General features: G+C 47.9%; 2 protein-coding genes and 1 non-coding gene across 18 annotated transcripts in view; 1 reads left to right on the forward strand and 2 right to left on the reverse strand.

Moving 5' to 3' along the window:
- Window positions 1–68: 68 nt before the first annotated feature.
- Window positions 69–16,218, reverse strand: NOXA1 (NADPH oxidase activator 1). Of its 2 annotated transcripts, XM_009668088.2 has the most exons (15): window positions 15,631–16,218; window positions 13,852–13,934; window positions 12,108–12,216; window positions 9,924–10,058; window positions 9,037–9,144; window positions 8,175–8,234; window positions 7,497–7,534; window positions 6,617–6,758; window positions 4,976–5,035; window positions 3,779–3,851; window positions 3,501–3,559; window positions 2,338–2,507; window positions 1,657–1,762; window positions 1,447–1,570; window positions 69–1,208 (listed from the first exon to the last, which is right to left on the reverse strand). In XM_009668088.2, exons 1-15 carry the CDS (start codon window positions 15,805–15,807, stop codon window positions 1,111–1,113), a joined length of 1,542 nt encoding a protein of 513 aa, XP_009666383.1. In that variant the 5' UTR covers window positions 15,808–16,218; the 3' UTR covers window positions 69–1,110. The 2 variants fall into 2 exon arrangements, with proteins under 2 accessions (XP_009666383.1, XP_068770472.1); XM_068914371.1 differs by lacking the exon at window positions 13,852–13,934 and having other exon boundaries at window positions 15,631–16,104.
- On the reverse strand, window positions 4,647–4,715 carry LOC138061765 (small nucleolar RNA SNORD66). Its single transcript, XR_011135677.1, has one exon. It is a non-coding gene; the product is annotated as a small nucleolar RNA SNORD66 (small nucleolar RNA).
- A 208-nt stretch (window positions 16,219–16,426) lies between the features above and the next one.
- Window positions 16,427–18,038, forward strand: part of EXD3 (exonuclease 3'-5' domain containing 3) — a 340,424-nt gene continuing 338,812 nt past the window's right edge. For 3 of the 15 annotated variants that reach the window (XR_011135616.1, XM_068914384.1, XM_068914386.1), the window contains exon 1: window positions 16,431–16,770. The gene's annotated coding sequence lies outside the window, so the exon portion shown is untranslated. Of the gene's footprint in view, window positions 16,771–17,069; window positions 17,364–18,038 lie in introns of those variants that run through there. The other 12 variants (XM_068914387.1, XM_068914391.1, XM_068914389.1 and 9 more) reach the window with 8 other exon arrangements.

The raw sequence follows: 18,038 nt of genomic DNA on the forward strand, positions 1-18,038 counted from the left end.
AAGGACAGACTGTTATCAGTCTTTAAAATTTTTACTGGCATATTTCAGCGAAAAAATATAATCAGCAGTTGATTTAAGAGCCGCCAACACTGGTCCAGGGTTTATTTTATATTCAGGTTAAACAGCCCAGCTTAGTCAGACACTAAATCCATAGCAGGTTCCAGCTCCAGGCACTTGAGTATTTTATTTAAAACAGCACAACCCAGCACAGCTCAGCTGGAGGAACCAGACAATCATTTCTCCCCAGCCCCTCCAAGAGACTGCCTCTGCCAGAGCCCAGAGCCAGAGCTCACAGGGAGCAGGGCTGTTTCCACAGCTTCCTCTTCTGGATGCTGCAAGACTGCTGCTCACACAAGATGGGGCAGTAAAATCCGGATAGGACTTTCAAGGACTTCAAAAAAGAACCAAGGGCCTCCGGGCACAGAAGTGCCAAGTGCCCTTTGCCCTCTTGCAGATCCACAGGGTATTTGCTGTGATGATACATGGAGATGATACCTGGTGGGCCTAACCTCTGATGTCACCCCATATACTCCACTACAAACTGGTTACAGAAGGCTTTCAAAAGAGAGCAGCAGCTTGCTCTCCAGTGCAAATAAGAATATATGGCACAGGGAACTGGGTCTGCCTCCTGCTCACAGATGGCTGTGCTGAGCCTCATTAGACCGATGCTCAGCCTCCCCAGCCTGAACTTGAGCAGCAGAGGAAGAAGTGGTAACCTCCTCCATTTAGAGGAACCTCTTCCCACCCATTAGTCTGAGCTCCTGAAGGTGGGCTCCTCTGATTGCTGCATGGGAATTTCCTGTAGCCAAATACAAAATCCTTCACTCTTCTCCCTGCCCCATACAAACATATCTTTGGCACTGTGAGAACAGAGGCAAAAATGTGAAGTTTTGGAACAGCCGGTAGAAAATGTTGCCAGACTGCTGGAATTGACCCTATGGGATCCATAGCTGCGGGTCATCTCCTGTTCAGTGCTGACAGCTTTGTTAGAGCACTTTGCTGGGCTGGCTGTGGCCAGAATGAGCTGGCACTAGTGTCTCTGATCCATGGGAGGCAGGACTGGTGGCAGTGGGCTCTTTGTGTAGTCTGGCAAGAACAGGTCCCTGTTGCCTATAAAAACGTAGCACCACAACCAGACTGAGTTGCAAAGCATTTGGGGAAGATGCCAGTCTTGCCATTGCAGTGTCCTTCAAGCCAGTCCTCGTTCACTGAGAAAACATAAATGAGCAGCATGAGCCACAGCCCATAGGAGCAGGCTAACGAGAATTTTCATGGCTACAATCCAACTCTGGGCAAAAAACAGTGCAAGCTCGCGCATCTTGAAGGCTTGAGCCTGAAATAGCACTGCAGAGATGCCATCTACTGCTGGCTGTCCCCACTCCCTCCCTGCAACAGACTATGAAAGCCTTGCCCAGCACAGCCCTGTGAACAGGACTAGAGAGCTACCTTCAGAAAGAATGTCCAGTATGTCTCCTTTGCTGAACTCCAGGTCCCCTGGCCCCTGAGCAAGGTAACCATGCTGAGCCAGCATCCTGTAGAGGACCGGTCTGCCGGAGTGGGAATCTGAGCCCTACAGGAGAAAGCCAGTGTAAGATTGCAAGGCAAAGCAGAGATTAGAGTTCGGCACAGCATAAAAGTATGTCACAGGACACATACCTCGCACCAGAGTGTCAGTCTGCTGTCTGCCAACTGTTGCCACATCTTCCCCAGGTCTTCCTCTCCCAAAACTGCAACCAGTTCTTTGCTGTCCGAATGCCTGTAACTGCAATGATTCATTGAGATGGCTCAAATTACCTGACTTAAAGCTAAACTTAGAGGCAATTCTAGTACTCTACAACCCTGAGTCTTATAAAGTCCCCTTTGTAAACCAACTCTTGAGCTTGTCACTGTGGCTCCCTGCATACTCACCGGGCAGATATGGCCCTGTCAGGGAGTAACTCATGTGCATGGATACTTAATTTGAGGGTAAGATCCTAAACTCTCTTCACTACACTGACTACATTCCCTCAGGGATGTTACAGTCAGGGACACCTCAGGCCAGGAATAACTCACACTTATATCTGACTCCTAAATTGCTCTGTGTTGATCCTAGTGTATTTTAAAAGCTGAGCTGAGCTGGAGAAAAATCAGATATAAATCAGCTGCATCTGTACAGAGTTTTTTTTTGTGTTCCCTCCTGTTTCTCTACCATTGTGCAGCTTCCTGGGAAGATCCTTCGGGTCTCCAGAGCCTCCCTGGCTCACTGAGTGGCCACTATTGCTGCTTCTCTGCGATATGCTGCAGGCTTCAGTGCCTGCACTGAGAGCATAGATGTCCTCCAGCTGTTCCACAGCATACCTCAACTTCCCTTGCTCTGCTTGCTGGCTGAACTTCTCCCTCAGCATAGCCCGCAGGTCTGGCAGAGATGGCACTTCACCTGCTCTCACTGCTATGGTACAGTCACAGTGAACTCTCAGTACAACGGGTCTGTCTGTGCCGGATAAAGCTTCTTTTTGTGCCAGTGGGATCTGTTGAGAAATATGGCACAATGGACAACCTGGTTATTCAGGACTCTCTCTCATACTGAGAGAAGTGACACAGACACAAACCTCTCAGCTCAATTCTAACACGTAACGATAGTGCGGCGTCAAAATGCAGATCTGAACTTCAGAGGAGGAACAGTGGTGGGTCAAAGCCCAGGATCTAATGTTCCTATTATGAATCCAGGATGCCTGCCTCTGGGTCAGATGGCACAGACCTCTCCCAACTCCATACAGGCCTCTGCCTATACAAGCAGGGTCCCAGTTCTTCCAGTCAGCTGGAGAGATGCTGCCTTTCTGTTTAAAGTACAGATGACAAAAGATGACTCCAAAATCACTTAGAGACGTGTGGCAAAGACAAAGGCAGCAAGGCTGATGGGGATCTGCAGCTGACAGTGACCCAGAAAGGTGTTGTCCCCATGTGGACACAGCAGTGATTCCAGCTCCCTCAGATATGCTGCACTCTCCAGCATAGAGCACAGTGGTTGGTAATGATATGGAGATGTGTTAGAGGACATCATCCCAGAAAAAGGCTACTTGGTTTGGTAAAGATAGAAAATATCACACACAAAGAAAGGAAAGGGAAGAGTGGGTAGTTCAGAGACTGCGCTCTCCTACAAAAATGGGCTGCAAAGTGCATGACAGAATGCTCTTGTATCTGGGCCTTGGGCACTTGATGCAGCGGCAGCCAGCACAGCTTAGCTCCTTGGAAGATGACAAATGGACACTGCCTTGGTAAGCCACAACTTTGGCCTGCTGCACAAAGTAGTACAGTCACAGATGTGGGCGCAGTTGAAGACAGAGCATGAGAGCCTGTCTCTGGAATGGGAAAATGGACATAAGTTTTTCCAGTGATTTTGGGGCAGCTCAGAAATTTTGGAGGATCCGACTAGGAATCCCCTTTGCAGTTTTTACAACGTTGTTCTCTTGAGGATGTGGCAGCTTTAGTCTGTGAAACTTTTGGTTTATGAAATACCTCACCTTAAAGTCCATTTGGGAACCATCATCATTTGCAGAGGCATTTTCTCCTTCAGGAGATTCTGCAGAACAGAAAAAACAGAACAGAACAAAACAAAACAAAACAAAACACATAAACAGTACATTCAGAAAGCACAGGCCCCAAACTGTTATTACCTGCTAGCATACAGGCAGCCACTGCTGCACTAAGCAGCCAGCCTCCCCACACATCCCTAAAGCAGTGGAGTTTTGGCACAGCAATTTCACATAATACCCATCGACATCCTTGGCCCAGGGGCTACCTGGCTTTTGTTTCACATGGAGTCGGCTAGGAGGCACCTTGGCAGGAGGGAGGGGAATCCCATTGCTGATCTTCTGCAACAGAACACAGCAAAACATTAAGCAGAAGACACCAGAAACTGGGCAAAGCCACTGCTCAGGACAGAGGCTGCAGTAGATCATAATTTTCTGTATGGAGCTCTGGACAGAGCCCTGGGGAGACCAGCTCATTAACCAACTGGATGAAGCGGAGCCGTCAGGCTCTTAAGGATTACTGCAGCTCTCATGGTTATCATGTAGCAGATGGTGATGAGTGGGTTCGTGGGTCGCTTTGCTACTTGGCCTCCTGTCCCTTCCTGGCTTACTGCTGGAGCAGAAGGGGCTGCTCACACTGCACTGAAGGCTCTTCTCACCATCTCCCAGCTCTGCTGGCTCATCTGATTGAGCTTGGGCTGGTTCACAGGGAGACACCAGTAGAGCAAAGGTCCAGACAAAGGCCAGTCTCCATGCAGCAAAAGCACAAGTGAGTGCCATAGACAGGGATTAATTTGGAAGAGAAAATGACAGCAATATCAGAAGAGCTGTGTGCTTCAAAGACCCCCCCAACCACAGTACTGGGGTCTGAGTCATGCCTTGGCCGCTTTGCATTCAGGCGGTAAGGGATCAGGATCATGTGTAGACATGTCTATGGGGTAGAGGGGAGATGAAGGAAGTTTTCCTAAGTGAAAGGTGAGAGCTCAGGGCTTAAGTACATGACCACTAAGCAAGAAGCTGTGCTTGCTTAAGATGTTACTGTCCCACTGCAAGAGTGGACACTTCTCACCTGCTTCTGTGCTAAATCTGGTCACTCTGCAGACATCACAGGAAGGGGCTGGAGGCTACCTGACTGAGTGCCTCAAGTCCTCAAATTCATCACTGCGTTTCAGTGGCTCAGCAAGTTACAGTGGGTCAGCAGAGCCATGGCAGCTGCTCATGTTTGTGTGCTCCATCAGGCCACAACAAATAAAAGATAACAATACCTAGGTCAGTCTGAAATTAAAGCTGGACATGTGTCTAAGCCCTCAGATTTTGCAGGAAAGAGATCAGAGGCACAGAAAAAGTACACATTTTAATGTTAATATCACACAGTTATCCTATCCTGTGATAATCTTACAAACAAATGTCCTCAATGTATTTCTTGGCCCTTTCCTCTCCTACTAGTTGCAAGGTTGGCATCTCACCCATTTATCCATCTTTGAGGCAGGAGCAGGCTCCAAGAGAGAAGTTGGTATATGCAGCTTCTGCAGAACATAAAGCAGAGCAGAATATGAGACAAGAGCTGGCTGTGATGGCAGATGCAGCCCCTAGTCTGCCCAGTGCCATCTTACTTTGCACCACTTCTGTCCTTGCAAAACACTACTCCCTTGTCATCCTGTTGAAATATGAATGTGTCCACATAAGGCCCAGTGGAGGGCAGGATAACCAATGATAAGGACTGTGGTTTATGTTCAGTAATTGCTGAACAAATTCGGACGGGACTTTTGCATCTTTTTCTGCAGAAAGCAATGTTACTAATTGAGCGGCTGCAGCAAAACAGATCAAACAGCCACCAAGCTTGAGCAGGGGGGTTGGACTAGATGATCTCCAGAGGTCCCTTCCAAGCTTGGCCATTCTGTGAAGCCCACCAGCCAGTGCCTAGGATGGATGCTTAGGGAGACAGCAGTAAGGATATTGAGGGGTACTAGCTTAGCAACATGTTGTGCCTTCTGGCAATCACTGGTTTAGAACTATTAATTTCAACTGATGCTTGTGAGTAATTACAGTTATTTTTTTTTCCAATGTGCATTATTTTACGTTTATTGACTTTGAATTTCATCTGATACTTTAGTCAACCAGCATATTCAAATCCTTCTGCAACTTTTCACTGTTAGCTTCAAATTTGAGTATTTTGAAGGATTTGATATTGTCATAGACCACTGTCGCCTTATGATGCACTCGTTTTATGACTTAGGAATACATTGAATGCTTAGGTGACAGTAGAGTCTCTGTAGCGACATCCTTTCTTTAATAAAACTGTTCATTTATGCCCATCCTTTATTTTATTTCTACCTGTTAATCTGTTATCAGTCCTCAGAGGACTATCTCTCTATTTCCAATAGCTCAGGATGTTTTTTTGAGTATGAATAATCTTTTGGCAGTGTTTTGGAAATATGGGCAGATAATATATTCACTGACCTAACCCACACGTGCACTGACTCTTTCAACGAACTTGACTAAATTTGTAAGGAATGGTTTATCTCAACAAAAGACTCTCCCGTGTTGTCATATTTATCTGTTTCTATGCAATCTATTTATACTATAGCTCCACTACCATACAGAAAAATGTCAGACTTGCTGGGCTGCACCTCCTTGGATCTTCCCTGGAGCCCTTTATAAAACTTGCCTGCACAGCAGGTCCCAAAACCTTCCAAAGTTAATTTAGCAGATATTTCACACCAGGTAAGAACCAAGCTGTCTCCTGACTCAGCTCTGTTAGAGCTCTCAGATGACAAGTACTGCTGTAAATTGTGCTCCCTGCTGAGGTCCGATTCCACTATAGGCTCCTGTATGGCAGAAAGCACAAATGCCCACAGAAGAGCCATTGTGGATTGGTGGAGCTAAAGAAGTGAATGGGAGAAGCTGGTGGGAGCCATGTTTCAGAGATACCTATGGCTAGCAACTGATCTGTGGAAACGAGCTTGTGAACACATCCCCTGCTCTGCAGTGCCATGGATAGGGCACAAAGGCATGTACTCAGAGGGCTGCAGTGAGCTCCTGCTTACAGGCAGAGGTCTGGTCTCTCTTGGTCGGGAGGTGCTGGGAAATCCATCCTTTTGCCTTACCTGTCCATCATGTATAGCTGTAGCCCAGCCATCTGCTCCTCTAGTCAGCACAAAGACCAAACTGTTGGCTTTCACTGCCAACTTTTCTGAGTCCTCAGGGTAGTAATGGGATAAAACTCGATAGTAGCCTGATTCATGGTCTCTAGAGAGAAAGAATGGGAAGAAAAGTACCTTTAGTGGCCTTGGAGTTCTGATTCTGGGACGGCTTTTATCTAAAACACTGCACTGATGCAAAATGGCATGTGTCAAAACTTTCAGGTAGCAGGAAATTCTGATTTCCATTGTTACTCCTTTGTTCCAATTGGGAACAAAAGGAGCTTGAAAAACACTCAAATTTCCCAAAGGCAACTGCTACATTTCCATTGTGCTAATAACATCTTCCAAATCAAAACAATGACTAAAATTTAGCCCTGAATTACTGTTGGCACAATATTACCAAAACAAATAACTCATGTTTTTTGAATTACGGCTGAATTTGGCTTAGCACAGCAGGGTTGGTAGCCAGCACTTGGAAGTTTTGTCCTGGGAACTAAAACTGGACAGCTGAGCACCCTCTGCTGCTGAGCTGGGCAGGAGTCACAATCCCATTTCCCGGCCATGACGTGATTACTGTGTGTCTCCCAAGACCATTGAATTGATTCCTGCAAAAAGCTCTGTGATTCTTGCATGAGAGATGCTACTATCTGCAAAACTCTTGTTAGCTGCAGCATCTCTTGCAGCCACACAAGCCTTTTGCACATTTAGCATTCTCTCCACCACGGGGGAAAGGTGGGTGTGGATCATACAGAGTCTTCAAATAAAGATATCAGAGGATAAAACATGACTTTCTGAACAGAAATAGTGAGAGAAGGGTGAGATCAGGGTGGGACTGGCCACTTACCGCAGAGCATCAGCACTGGGTTCATAAAAGCCCTGTTTCTGTGGGGGGGACAACAGCATCTATTTAGAACAGTATCTGGTCGAGCAATAGTTCCACCTTATTTATTGGCTCTCTGAAGAGGAGGGAGCTTCACACCGTGGTATTTTCTGTCTTCCCCTTTTGACTCCATTTGTCACACCACAGCCTCCAGTGTGCTACTCCACACCTTACTACTAATATACCTTCCATTTCTCCCACTCCCTCTTTATCCCACCAGGTAGAGAGTAATGAAAGTCTTTCCCCCCCTACCCTTTGCTCTAAGAAATTCATATTACAGTGCAAGCCAGCCTTGTTTATGCTGATAAATTTACTAAATTGCTTCGCAAATGTATGTGGAGTACAGCAGAGGCTCCACTGCTGCTTTGATGCGGTAAGGAGACAAACACGCATCTTCCAAGGGATGGAGACTCACATCATTGCCTGAGTCCCCTCCAGCCAATGCCGAAGCACTCCAGCTGGCTTTGAAAGGTCCCGTGGTTATCTGGTCTGATACAGGGCTTCACAGGCAGAAACTGCACTTTTTTTTCAGTGATGTGTTCTTACCCTGATGGTGTCAGGATTTGAGGACCTACATGGAGCTTTATGACAGTAACATGATATTGCTGTGCATTCTTCCTTTCACAGCTATGTCCTGCTCACCTGAGGCCTAAGAGGCTCGAAGCCAATGTATTCATCATTGGGAATGATGGAGGAGATCACCTGCCAGAAGACAAATTAATGACTGAATCCAAGCCGCATGAAGAGACAGCAGGGCCCTCTCAAACCTCCTGCAAGACTAGCCACTCAAACTCGTTTTCTTCTGACCTCTCTAGTGGTCAGGCATAAAGTAGATCCATGCATACCATGAAAAGTGCAAAGCTGGATCCCAAAAGCAACTTCAACTGTCTTTTCCCCGTTTCCCAAGCAAGTTCTTCAAAAAGTATGTGAGTGACTTACTCTCCCTTCCCTTTATTCATATAAGAGTTCTCTGGCCTATGACATTTATGCCATGTGCCATGGCCACAGAAGGGATCAGAGAAGTTCTCTGCTGACTTGTTTTTAACTACATGACAAAAAACATTTGTATCCCAAGTGCATGGCTGTCAAGCTGGGAACGCAGAAGTGAGTAAGAGTGGACTAGAGGAATATGCTTCTCTTGAAAATGTAATTGCCAGCAAAATGACAATCACAAGGTTACTTAAGTATCTGCTTTGCTTTTTCAGACTTAGAGTGAATAAGATGGGGAAGGCTTTTTAGCAGCAACGTGCAGCTTTGATAGAAGAGGGGCAATTCTAACAAATCTCAGCTTGTGTTTCCCAGATGCCCTGACTGGCTGAAAGCCCTGAGAGTGTTGCTTTGGGGTCACTACCAGTGCAGGGACTGGTGGAGTGGCAGTAATGCTCTCTGGAGGTGTCAGAAGTTGTGATTTTAATCTGCTTGTTGTTAATCCTAGTCATGGGCCTCACAAGTTTTTCTATGCTCTGTTTGATTTTTCCATAAATGGGATGATGTTATCTGTTACCTTGGGTTTACCCAGGAAATCTTTTGAATCCAGCTCTTCAACTTCCTTCTTTCGTGGTCTGAAAAATTCCCCAAGGGGAACCTGCATCGCCTCTAAAAACAGGTGCTCCTAGGGTATGGAAAGACAATCAAGGAGAAGCCATCAATTAATACTAAAGTACCATCAGTGAAAAGCAGGTATTGCCTCCCTATATGTATGAAATCAGCTCCAGGGAGGCATGAGGGCAAAAATTATGGCTGTGAGTTTGAAAAATGGCACTTAGATTTAACAAGCATATGCAAACCAAAAGCACAGAGGCCACTGCCCAGCGTTGAGTCACAGGCTGACTTTGTTGACATTGGATGGGTGCGAAGGCAGGGCAGTGAAGTAAGGTTTGTTAAATCTCTGATCATTTTTTCTAGTTGATTTGAATGCTGTTCAGTCAGTCTGTGCACCCACAGAGTAGTATTCAAATTGCAAATATAAATAATACACTGACACAAAGGACAAAGGTGGCGCTAGAAGAGATTATCACATTATAAAAAGCTATAGTCCTTTAGAAAGGATACAAATAAGATAAGGAAGTATGGAAGTAGCAAAATAATGACTCTTCCAGGCAAAGTAAATTAGAGATCTGTAAGTTTCTCCTGATCATATGAGAGTGAAGGTACATTCAGTCTAATAGGAAACTGTTATTTAGAACCAGCCCCAGAAGGTAGAGTATCACATCCTCTGTATATATAGCCATCCTTTGTATCCAACATGGTTTAGACTCTGTCACTAGGTGACCAAGCATGTGGGTAGGCAGGAAGGCCTGAACGTATGCAAATTGGCACATTTATATTTTAGATTTTTGTAACTTGAGCCCAATGTACACCCCCTGAAACAGCCCGTAGAGGTGGTCTTACCTGCACCTGCTCAAGGGCCAGGTCCAGGATTGCTGTTCTTCCTTCAGGTCTCCACACAACAGCCTTTTCTAAGGTAACTCTAGCTTCCTGCCACTGCCTCAGCCGGCACTGCGCTGCTGCAGTGCTGTACAGAACCTAGAACCAGCGAGGAGGGAGCAGAACAATATGGATCTTAACTCAGATCTCAGGATCTCAGCCTGGATCTCAGGCTGAGACTGAGCAGAAATCCAACACAGCCTACCACGCTCAGCAACCTAGGCAAGAGGGACCAGGTACTGAAACACTAGGCCAGAAAGGACTTCCCTGGCAAGCTGCATGGTTTTCTCTCTTTATGCAACTGGGTAATACTTTTTCACTGTGCAAAATCACTCTGATTTTCTTTCACTACAGAATAACCTAAGTGAAATTGCTCAGCGTTGCAGTGGGCTGTGAAAGTGCAAATAGTCTGCTGCAGCTTGCTATCCTTTAGCAGCTTATAAGTATGTTCCTTGCCGATGTGCAAGGTGTGGGAGCATTACAGACTGGAGGTGGGGAAGCCTTGATCTGTATCCTTGAGCAGGAAAGTTCCTCTTTTTGTCACTGCCCAACAGTTAGTGTATAGTAGTGGCCCAACAGATTGCCCTTTCAGAGCTCTTGTTACCTTATGTGGTTCTTGGCTTGCAAGTTGCTTTTAAATATCTGGATGTAAACAGTGCTTGAAAAAGAGATGCAGATAACAGGATGCTTTTCCTTCACTCATTCCTCATGCTACTAGAATACTGCCATTTCTGGGTAGAATGGCCAAGCTGAACATCTATGGGAACTGTAGAGATGCTCCCCCTTGGAGAAGCAAGGCACCTACCGCTCAAGCCTCTGAGATGCAGCAGCTCCCCCAAGCTCAGAAGTACTGCCCATAAGAGTGGCAAAAAAATCTGTGGATATTGGAACCATACACCACATCTTCTCTCCCTTGAGAGGATCAGATGCAGCATTTCAGAGGCCATGCATGGGGAAATCTGATGGCACAGTTCTCTGGGAGGATTTTATTTGCATTTAAAAAAAAAGCACCATAGCTAGATCTAAGTAGAATGAGATACAGTCGAATTAGGGTGCAGATCCTGAGTCCAGAGTGTCAGCACAATGACAGCACAAATCCTGGCAATGTCTACAGCATGTGAAGCAAGGAGCTGTTTATTCATATCAAGGAAGGTCCTGATTTTCTCCTGAGGGACTCTGGGCATTTTTGCAGCCTGGTACTCTTCAAGGGGAACCCATTGCTTCAAGGGGTGTGTCAGCTGAGAGAAAGGAGTGCTGGGGACATTCATATTGTTCAAAGGGACTGAAACTTTTAAAAGCAATCAGGTTTAGGGAATACCACAAATGTCAAGTACAACTTCTTCCTGCCAGGTATAAGGGGCACAAAAATTGAACAAAGCTGACTGACGAGTTCTTGGGCACGCTTGGATTGAGACACACAATGACTCTTTAGGCTTGCAGAAGTGAAGGATTAAATATCTTTTCCTGTATCTGCTTTTCAGTCCACATACATAGACTCAAGACAGAGAAGAAATGAAACTTACAGTCACGCGCTTGCATCTTCTATAAAAAGCACTTTGCACTTTTACATAAATATTTACAATCCTTTCAGGCTTAGGTCTTTTTTGAACAGGATATGGCAGGATCACTCCATGTGACAGTGTAAGAGATAGAGACTGAAGTGTTGCAGAAGTGATAAGTATCAACAAGCAGCCTGAAGCCCAGTGTGTAAGGTTAGACACAGATGGAATGTTCAGACCAGTTGCTGTAGTCAGAAGAAACAAGCTTTCATGCACATGAGCTTCATTATAAGCAAATTAAGCCTCAGTTATAAACAAATTATGTTCCCATCTGTCTATACTTCAACTTATTTCTGCTTTTAGAGTGGAAGAGTTCATAACAGGCACACGTGTATTTACACAGATAAACCAAAAAACACATCAGTATGCAAGGAGCTTGTACAACTGCTCAGAATAATTTTACTTTTCAAACTATGAGTAATTTGCTACAACTTTTCAAAGATCCTTTAAAAAAAAGGTGCAAGCAGAGATTTACTTTTGTTCGAATGTACTCTCTTGAAGGGCAGTTAGATTACTACTACCTTTTGCTGAAAACCTGATGAATATCTCCAACAGAGGGGTACGACTACCGAGACAGAGTGACCCTTACCTCCCATGCATTGAGTATGTGTCTCAGCCCCAACTGCTTGTAATCGATGAACGGATTGTTTCTTAGATGAGTGAAGGCCATCCGATAGTCACAGAGAGCTTCTTCGTACCTACAACGCAGAGATGACATTGAGACTGAAAACATGAATAGACTCTAATTAGGAAGTTCAAGAATCAAGCTAGCAAGGAAAATCATTCTCTTCCCAATAGCCTGGATTCGGAGAGCTTCACTGGAGACATGTCTGTAATCTTGTGACCACAAAACATTCCCTGTCCTCTCTTCATTGGTCTTTAGTACAAAATGAACATAGTTTCTCTCTCCTCTGGGATCATCGGCACTGTTTTACCGTTTGGGATGAACAGTATTTTTTGGTATCTGAAGCGCAGTCACAATTTCAAGGAGGAGAAAGTGCAAAGAACAAGGATCAACAAATCCTGTGGGCGTTAGGCAGTGATCCCTTCCCAGCTCGCTGCTGGCAACTTTGTCCTAGCAGACATCTCAGGGGAAATGAAGTGATGACTGGGTAACACTCTAAAGAAAGGAATTAGTTGGAATTTACACCAGTTTTGCTCAGGGAAGAATTTGATTCAGCTCCCAAAAAGGCAGCAAATTCTCCCTCAGCTGGGAAGGGATGCACTAAAGCCCTCTGTTACGCAGGACAATGGAAATCAGAAGTGGTCCCCACTGCGGTCGCAGGTGGTGACATAAAGGGTCCAGGAAGGACTGTACAGCATCCACTTGGCCAAGAAGCTAGCAAACACCATCAAGAGAAACTTTCCAGGTGCCCACTTGAACACAGGTAGCTGGAGAGCAGCATCTGGCAAGCCATGATCAGGAAAAGGAGCCACGGGATGCTAGTGGCCATCACCTCCTGGAGCAAGTCTGCTACCCCAATCTATCACCCAGCATGTGTGCCCTGGGAGAGGCATGCTCCAGTTTTGCCAGCCTCAGCGCCGCGCTGAAAGCCCAGCTCCGGCGTGTGGACCACAACTCCACCATCCCTGCCCAAAGCTGCTGCACTGGGCACAGCATATCACTCAGACTAGGCAGGCTTTGAGTGCAGAGCTGCTCACTTTAATTCACTTCCAGAAATCAGGATAGTCCTTTTGTGAAATTAAGGTCTAGAAAATATGGGAAAAATAACAGGAAAGAGAATAACTGAACTTAAGAATTAAAGAGACTTGTGAAATACTCCACCCACCTCTATGTGCAGGATGTCACTGTGGTCTAATCCTAGGAACAATGAGGAATCAATCCAGTGACAGTAATGGAGCAATCCCAGTGTTAAATCAGTGAGATCGAGATCAGGCCACATAATCCACTCTCAGCAGAGAGCAAGTGCCAGACGGCATGGGCAGACTGCATTTTTAGGAAGGCCTGGCTCACATGGAACATATAAAGACGCACCAGCCAGTGCAATTATATTTTTCATTCCCAATCAAAAAGTGAATGGCAACACAAACTGTCAGCCTCACATGCAGGAGTGACTTCTTTCTCCTTGTGTATGGGATAATAATGTTACATATTAGTCCACCACTCCTGGGGTCCCAGAGTTGTGAAACTCATATCTTCTCAGTTCTCCTCTGTAAATGGAAGATAATACGGGCCAACCTGTGATGTGGCTGACAAGGCCAAACTGGATCTTATGAACTGTTTAAGATCACTGGAAGAAGTGAATTTAGGAAGATAAGTTATTACTGAAAAGAGAAAAATAAAGAATGAAATGGACAAGCACTTCACTTACATTTCTAACTGCAGTCGGACAAACCCTCTCTGAAAGAAGCCAACAGCTAGAGAGTTGTCCTTGGTAACTGTTTGATCGAATGCCTAAGGAGAAAAATACAGACACATCCCAAAGATCAGTTAAGATCTTACGAGAGTCAGTGGCTGGGCACATGTACACAGCCAGCATGGCTGCTCACATCCGATCTCCCCCTGCACTCCGAGCCGGGAGTTGAGGCCACCCGCCCCCTCAAACCTGTTCCGACACTCTCCGGCGTGGCTGTGTGTGTGCTACACGTGCAGTCTCGCACAAGGCACAGGCCTACGCTGCTGTCACTGTGTGGCTTTAGAAAGGGCTCACGGCAAGCCAGTTTGGACTAGCAAACTTGGGGCTGCAATCCAGGTGTGAGGGGAAAAGACAGCCCTGAGCGAACTTTCAGGTCTTTGTATGAACCAGAAGAGGTGGCATGAGCTGAGCTTCAGATTTCTAATCATCCTTGGGAAAAGAGAACATAAACAAACAAGCCACATTTGCCATCCAGAATCTGATAATCTGAAGACCCAGGAGCCTGGAGCAGAGTTTGCCCTCTCACTCTGAACAACCTCTTTCTGTCCCGTTGAGCCTCGCTGACTGACAGGAATAATTATGTTGAGCCTGTCAGGCTGGAGAGGGCTGTTTGAAACGGGCTATGGAGATGAGCATCTAAAAAGATGCAAGTGAGAAAACTGAAGAATTTCACACAGTGCACCTACAGCTAATATTCCTGGCCAGTTTGCAAGCTAAATTCAGGCAAGTATCAGCAAAGCTGATAACAGCTCGTGGCAGCTGGTTCAAGGTAACGCCATGCCAGGGAAATTTCCTTAGCATCTTTCTCAGAAAGACAGGAGGTTGCACTCTTTCAGTTGTCATTACAAGCAGACGTTACTCAGACGACGAATCAAGCCTGAAACCCTGGACTTTCTTTACATCGCCTAGGTGGATCGTATTACAGCAGTGAAAAACATGCTGCAGGATATGAGGGAGTGACCGTGCCTCTTGCTGGGGTGATGGCTGTGTCCTCTGGTGACTCAGCCAGCACACCTAATTTTAACAGTCTGCTTTACTATGCTATAAAAGAGAGAAGAGGAAAAATCAACCGTTGATCTACACGGAAGTATAACTGAGCTGCTTTCCAGTCCGTATACGTCCGCCAGGGCTAAAAAAAGGCTCTTAGGCACCTCCCTAGGCACATCTCTGCCATGCCACTCTTCTAGGGGGCACAGTGGGGTGGTCTCACTTTCCAAAAGGCACTGATTTTCCCCGTATTGCTGTTTCTTTTTGGTGGTCTTGACAATTCATACAGGATTATCTGGGGGCACACAGGGCTGCAGTGCTTCCCATATTTGATATCCACACCATCCACTCCATCACCCCTTGCATTTATGCTATTAGCCAGGCATTTAGAACAAGAAATCCTGGATTTTGGTTTGAGAAAGATTTCTCAGAAAAGTCTCTTTTTGTGGCATTCTCCCCTCAAAACACACATGAAAAATAGTGTCACATACTACAGAGCCCTCAGACCATTTCTCCACTGGAATTTCAAGCCCTGTAAAGCCTGTTCGATGCCTTACAGCTCTGTCTCCCAGCCGGCCCACACAACAACTGCACTGAAAAAACCGCCTGGGATATAGCGTGAGCCCAGATTTCCACGCTCCAGCCTGAATTTGCCTCCCTGTTTCCCCGTTCAGCCAAAACAAGTGCAAAGCGAAAAACATCATCCTGCTGTTTTTTACTGCCCGCACTTTTCTTTTTTCTGCTCACCTGCAGAGCCTGCTCCAAGTCCCCTGTTATAAGGTGCACGCAGCCTATGTTGAAATAAATCCTAGAAGGAGGGTCCTCAATACCGGAGAAGGCTTTCAAGGCCGCGTCCCAATCTTTATTATCGGCCGCCAGCACGCCTTCGTGCCAGCTTCTCACCAGGTCTCGGTACGCCATCATCCTCCGGCAGGCGCAGGAGAAACAGGTTTTTCCTCAGGCTCCGAAAGGCTTTTCCTTGGCTGCCGGCCGGAGCCTCACCTGCATCCCCAGCGGCAGGCGCTGCCCCTGTGCAGCAGGCCAGCTAACCAGGAAGCGGAGCAGCCTGCAGAGATTTCCCTCACTCCTCAGAGGTGAATGACACCCTAGATGGAGAAAGGCGCAAACGCGGAGGTGCGTCCAGCCGCCCCGGCGGCGAGCGGCCTGGCCCGGCCCGGCAGCGCCGAGTCCTGCGCGGCCTGGCCTGCGCCTGCGGGCTGCAGACCCGTAAAGGCTCTCAGCCCTGCTGTAACCCGGCCAGCAGGGCGGTGAAGGGGAGCCCCATGGGCCCAGCGTTATTTGGAGGAGAAAGGCGAGATGAGACATGAGAAACCAGACTGGGATTCAAACGAGAATACTAGCTCGTTTAGCCTGTGAAAGCACAGGGCAACCCAGCTGAAAAGTCATCAGGAGAAATTCCCTGGCAGTACAGTGAACAACAACATGTAGAAACAGATGCAAGAGTGGCAGACAACCCATCAGGATTTTATTATGTTTTTAATTTTATTCCCGTGGTCGTATTCAAATGCACGTTAGCTGTGGCAAATACGGTAGGCGCGCCAGTCTCGCGCTGTGGTAAATACGGTAAAGCCCACAGGCTCCAGCGCTCGCCGGACTCTCGGCCAACCCCGTCCGGCCCGGGGCCGCCGCGCTGACTCAGGTGCCCCCGTGCTCGTTGCTACGGGCGACACTGCCCCCTGCAGGCGCGGTGCCTCGGTGCCTCCGCAAAGGACAGCCGGTTGGGGCGCGCGGGGCTCGGCACGGGAGGTTCCGCCTCGGGCCGCGAAGCGGGTTTGCCACTCGGAGAGGAGGAGAGGGTGCGACGGGGAAGGTGTTTAGCGACGGACGGCGCAGCCGCCGCCGCCGCCGTTTCCGGGTTGGTGCCAGGTGAGTGGCAGAAGCTGGCGGCCGCGGCATGGCGCCGGGGCAGCTGCCGATCCGCGGCTCCGCGCAACTCAGCCCTATGAGGGAGCCGGGGCCGCGGGGCGGTCGGGGTGGAGCTGGGCCCGGTTCCCCGCGCAGCCCCAGAGTAGGGGGGGGCAGGGCCCGGCGCTGTGAGGCGGAGCCCGGCGAGTCGCTGCCGGCCCGGCGGGACGAAGCCGACTTGAGCCTCGAAAGCAAAAGAAGAGCGGCGGGCGGGGACGGGGGCCGGGGCCGGCGGCGGGGCCGCTCCGCGTGTACACACTTCTCAGCAGAAATAAAGCCATGACGCGTCTCACGGCTTCCCTGGTGCCTCTCGGTGCAGCTGCGCGCGCGGGGCGCCAATACGGTGCTGGGGGGGGGGGAGGGATGTTCTGTGGGGCTGCGCTCGAGCCGTATTTACGGTACCGCGCGGTACGGCTGCCGGGAGGGGCCGTACCCGTACCCGTACCCGTACCCGTACCCGTACCGTGGCGGGGGCCCCGTGAAGCCCGGTGCTTGGAGGAGCCCCCGGTTTCGGGCTGCGGCTGAGGGAGCTCCCGGCGCCCGCCAGGCCGCAGGTAACGCCGGGCGCTGCCTCGGGCCTTTCCGGCCGCGGCCTCCCGTCCCCCGGGGGGAGCCCGGCGGGGGCGCGGCCTGGCCTGGCCTGGCCTGGCCGCGGGGCTGGGCAGCGCCGCCAGCGCCGGGGGCGGCTCAGCTGCCGCCGTAGGGAGCCGCGGCGGGAGCGTTGTGCTGCTTCAGGGGACGGAGGTGGCGGATCTGCCTGATACGTGCTTGCTTGAGGAAGGTTTTGCGCCCAGTACAGGGCAGCTGTGGTTTTTGTTTGTTTTTAATCCTACTTTTTAAGGGCAAAAAAAAAAAAACACCCTTCTAATCCATCCTAAACCATTGCTGTTTCTTAGGTACAACCAGCTTAAGCTGACTGTTGCAAATGGAATATGGCACCAGTTAAAAAGGGAAGCAATGGTCAGGTGTAACATATATAAGATAGAAATGGACAGGCAGTGGAAATTACCAATTCATAATTACAAATAATTATGTACTTTACAATTTTTACATAGTTAAAGTATTAAATTACATGACTTGTGGCTAATTACATAATTACGGATAATTGGAACAAATTCTGAGTTACCAAAGGAATTCATGGCAGTTGTGTTATAAAGCAGCACATTTTTCAAATATTAGTAGGAAAAAATGCAAGATGGAACTGGTAACACTATTAAGTGCTTACATTT

Source organism: Struthio camelus, chromosome 20 (assembly GCF_040807025.1).
Source record: "Struthio camelus isolate bStrCam1 chromosome 20, bStrCam1.hap1, whole genome shotgun sequence".
NCBI lineage: Eukaryota > Metazoa > Chordata > Aves > Struthioniformes > Struthionidae > Struthio > Struthio camelus.

Coding starts and splice junctions, on each gene's coding strand:
- NOXA1 (XM_009668088.2), bottom strand. CDS start 15,807: ATGATGGCGTACCGAGACCTGGTGAGAAGCTGGCACGAAGGCGTGCTG. Junction 6,759..7,496: donor CCCAGTGCTGATGCTCTGCG/GTAAGTGGCCAG, acceptor CTTTCTCTCTAG/AGACCATGAATCAGGCTACT. Junction 1,763..2,337: donor GCAGAGCAAGGGAAGTTGAG/GTATGCTGTGGA, acceptor GAATCATTGCAG/TTACAGGCATTCGGACAGCA.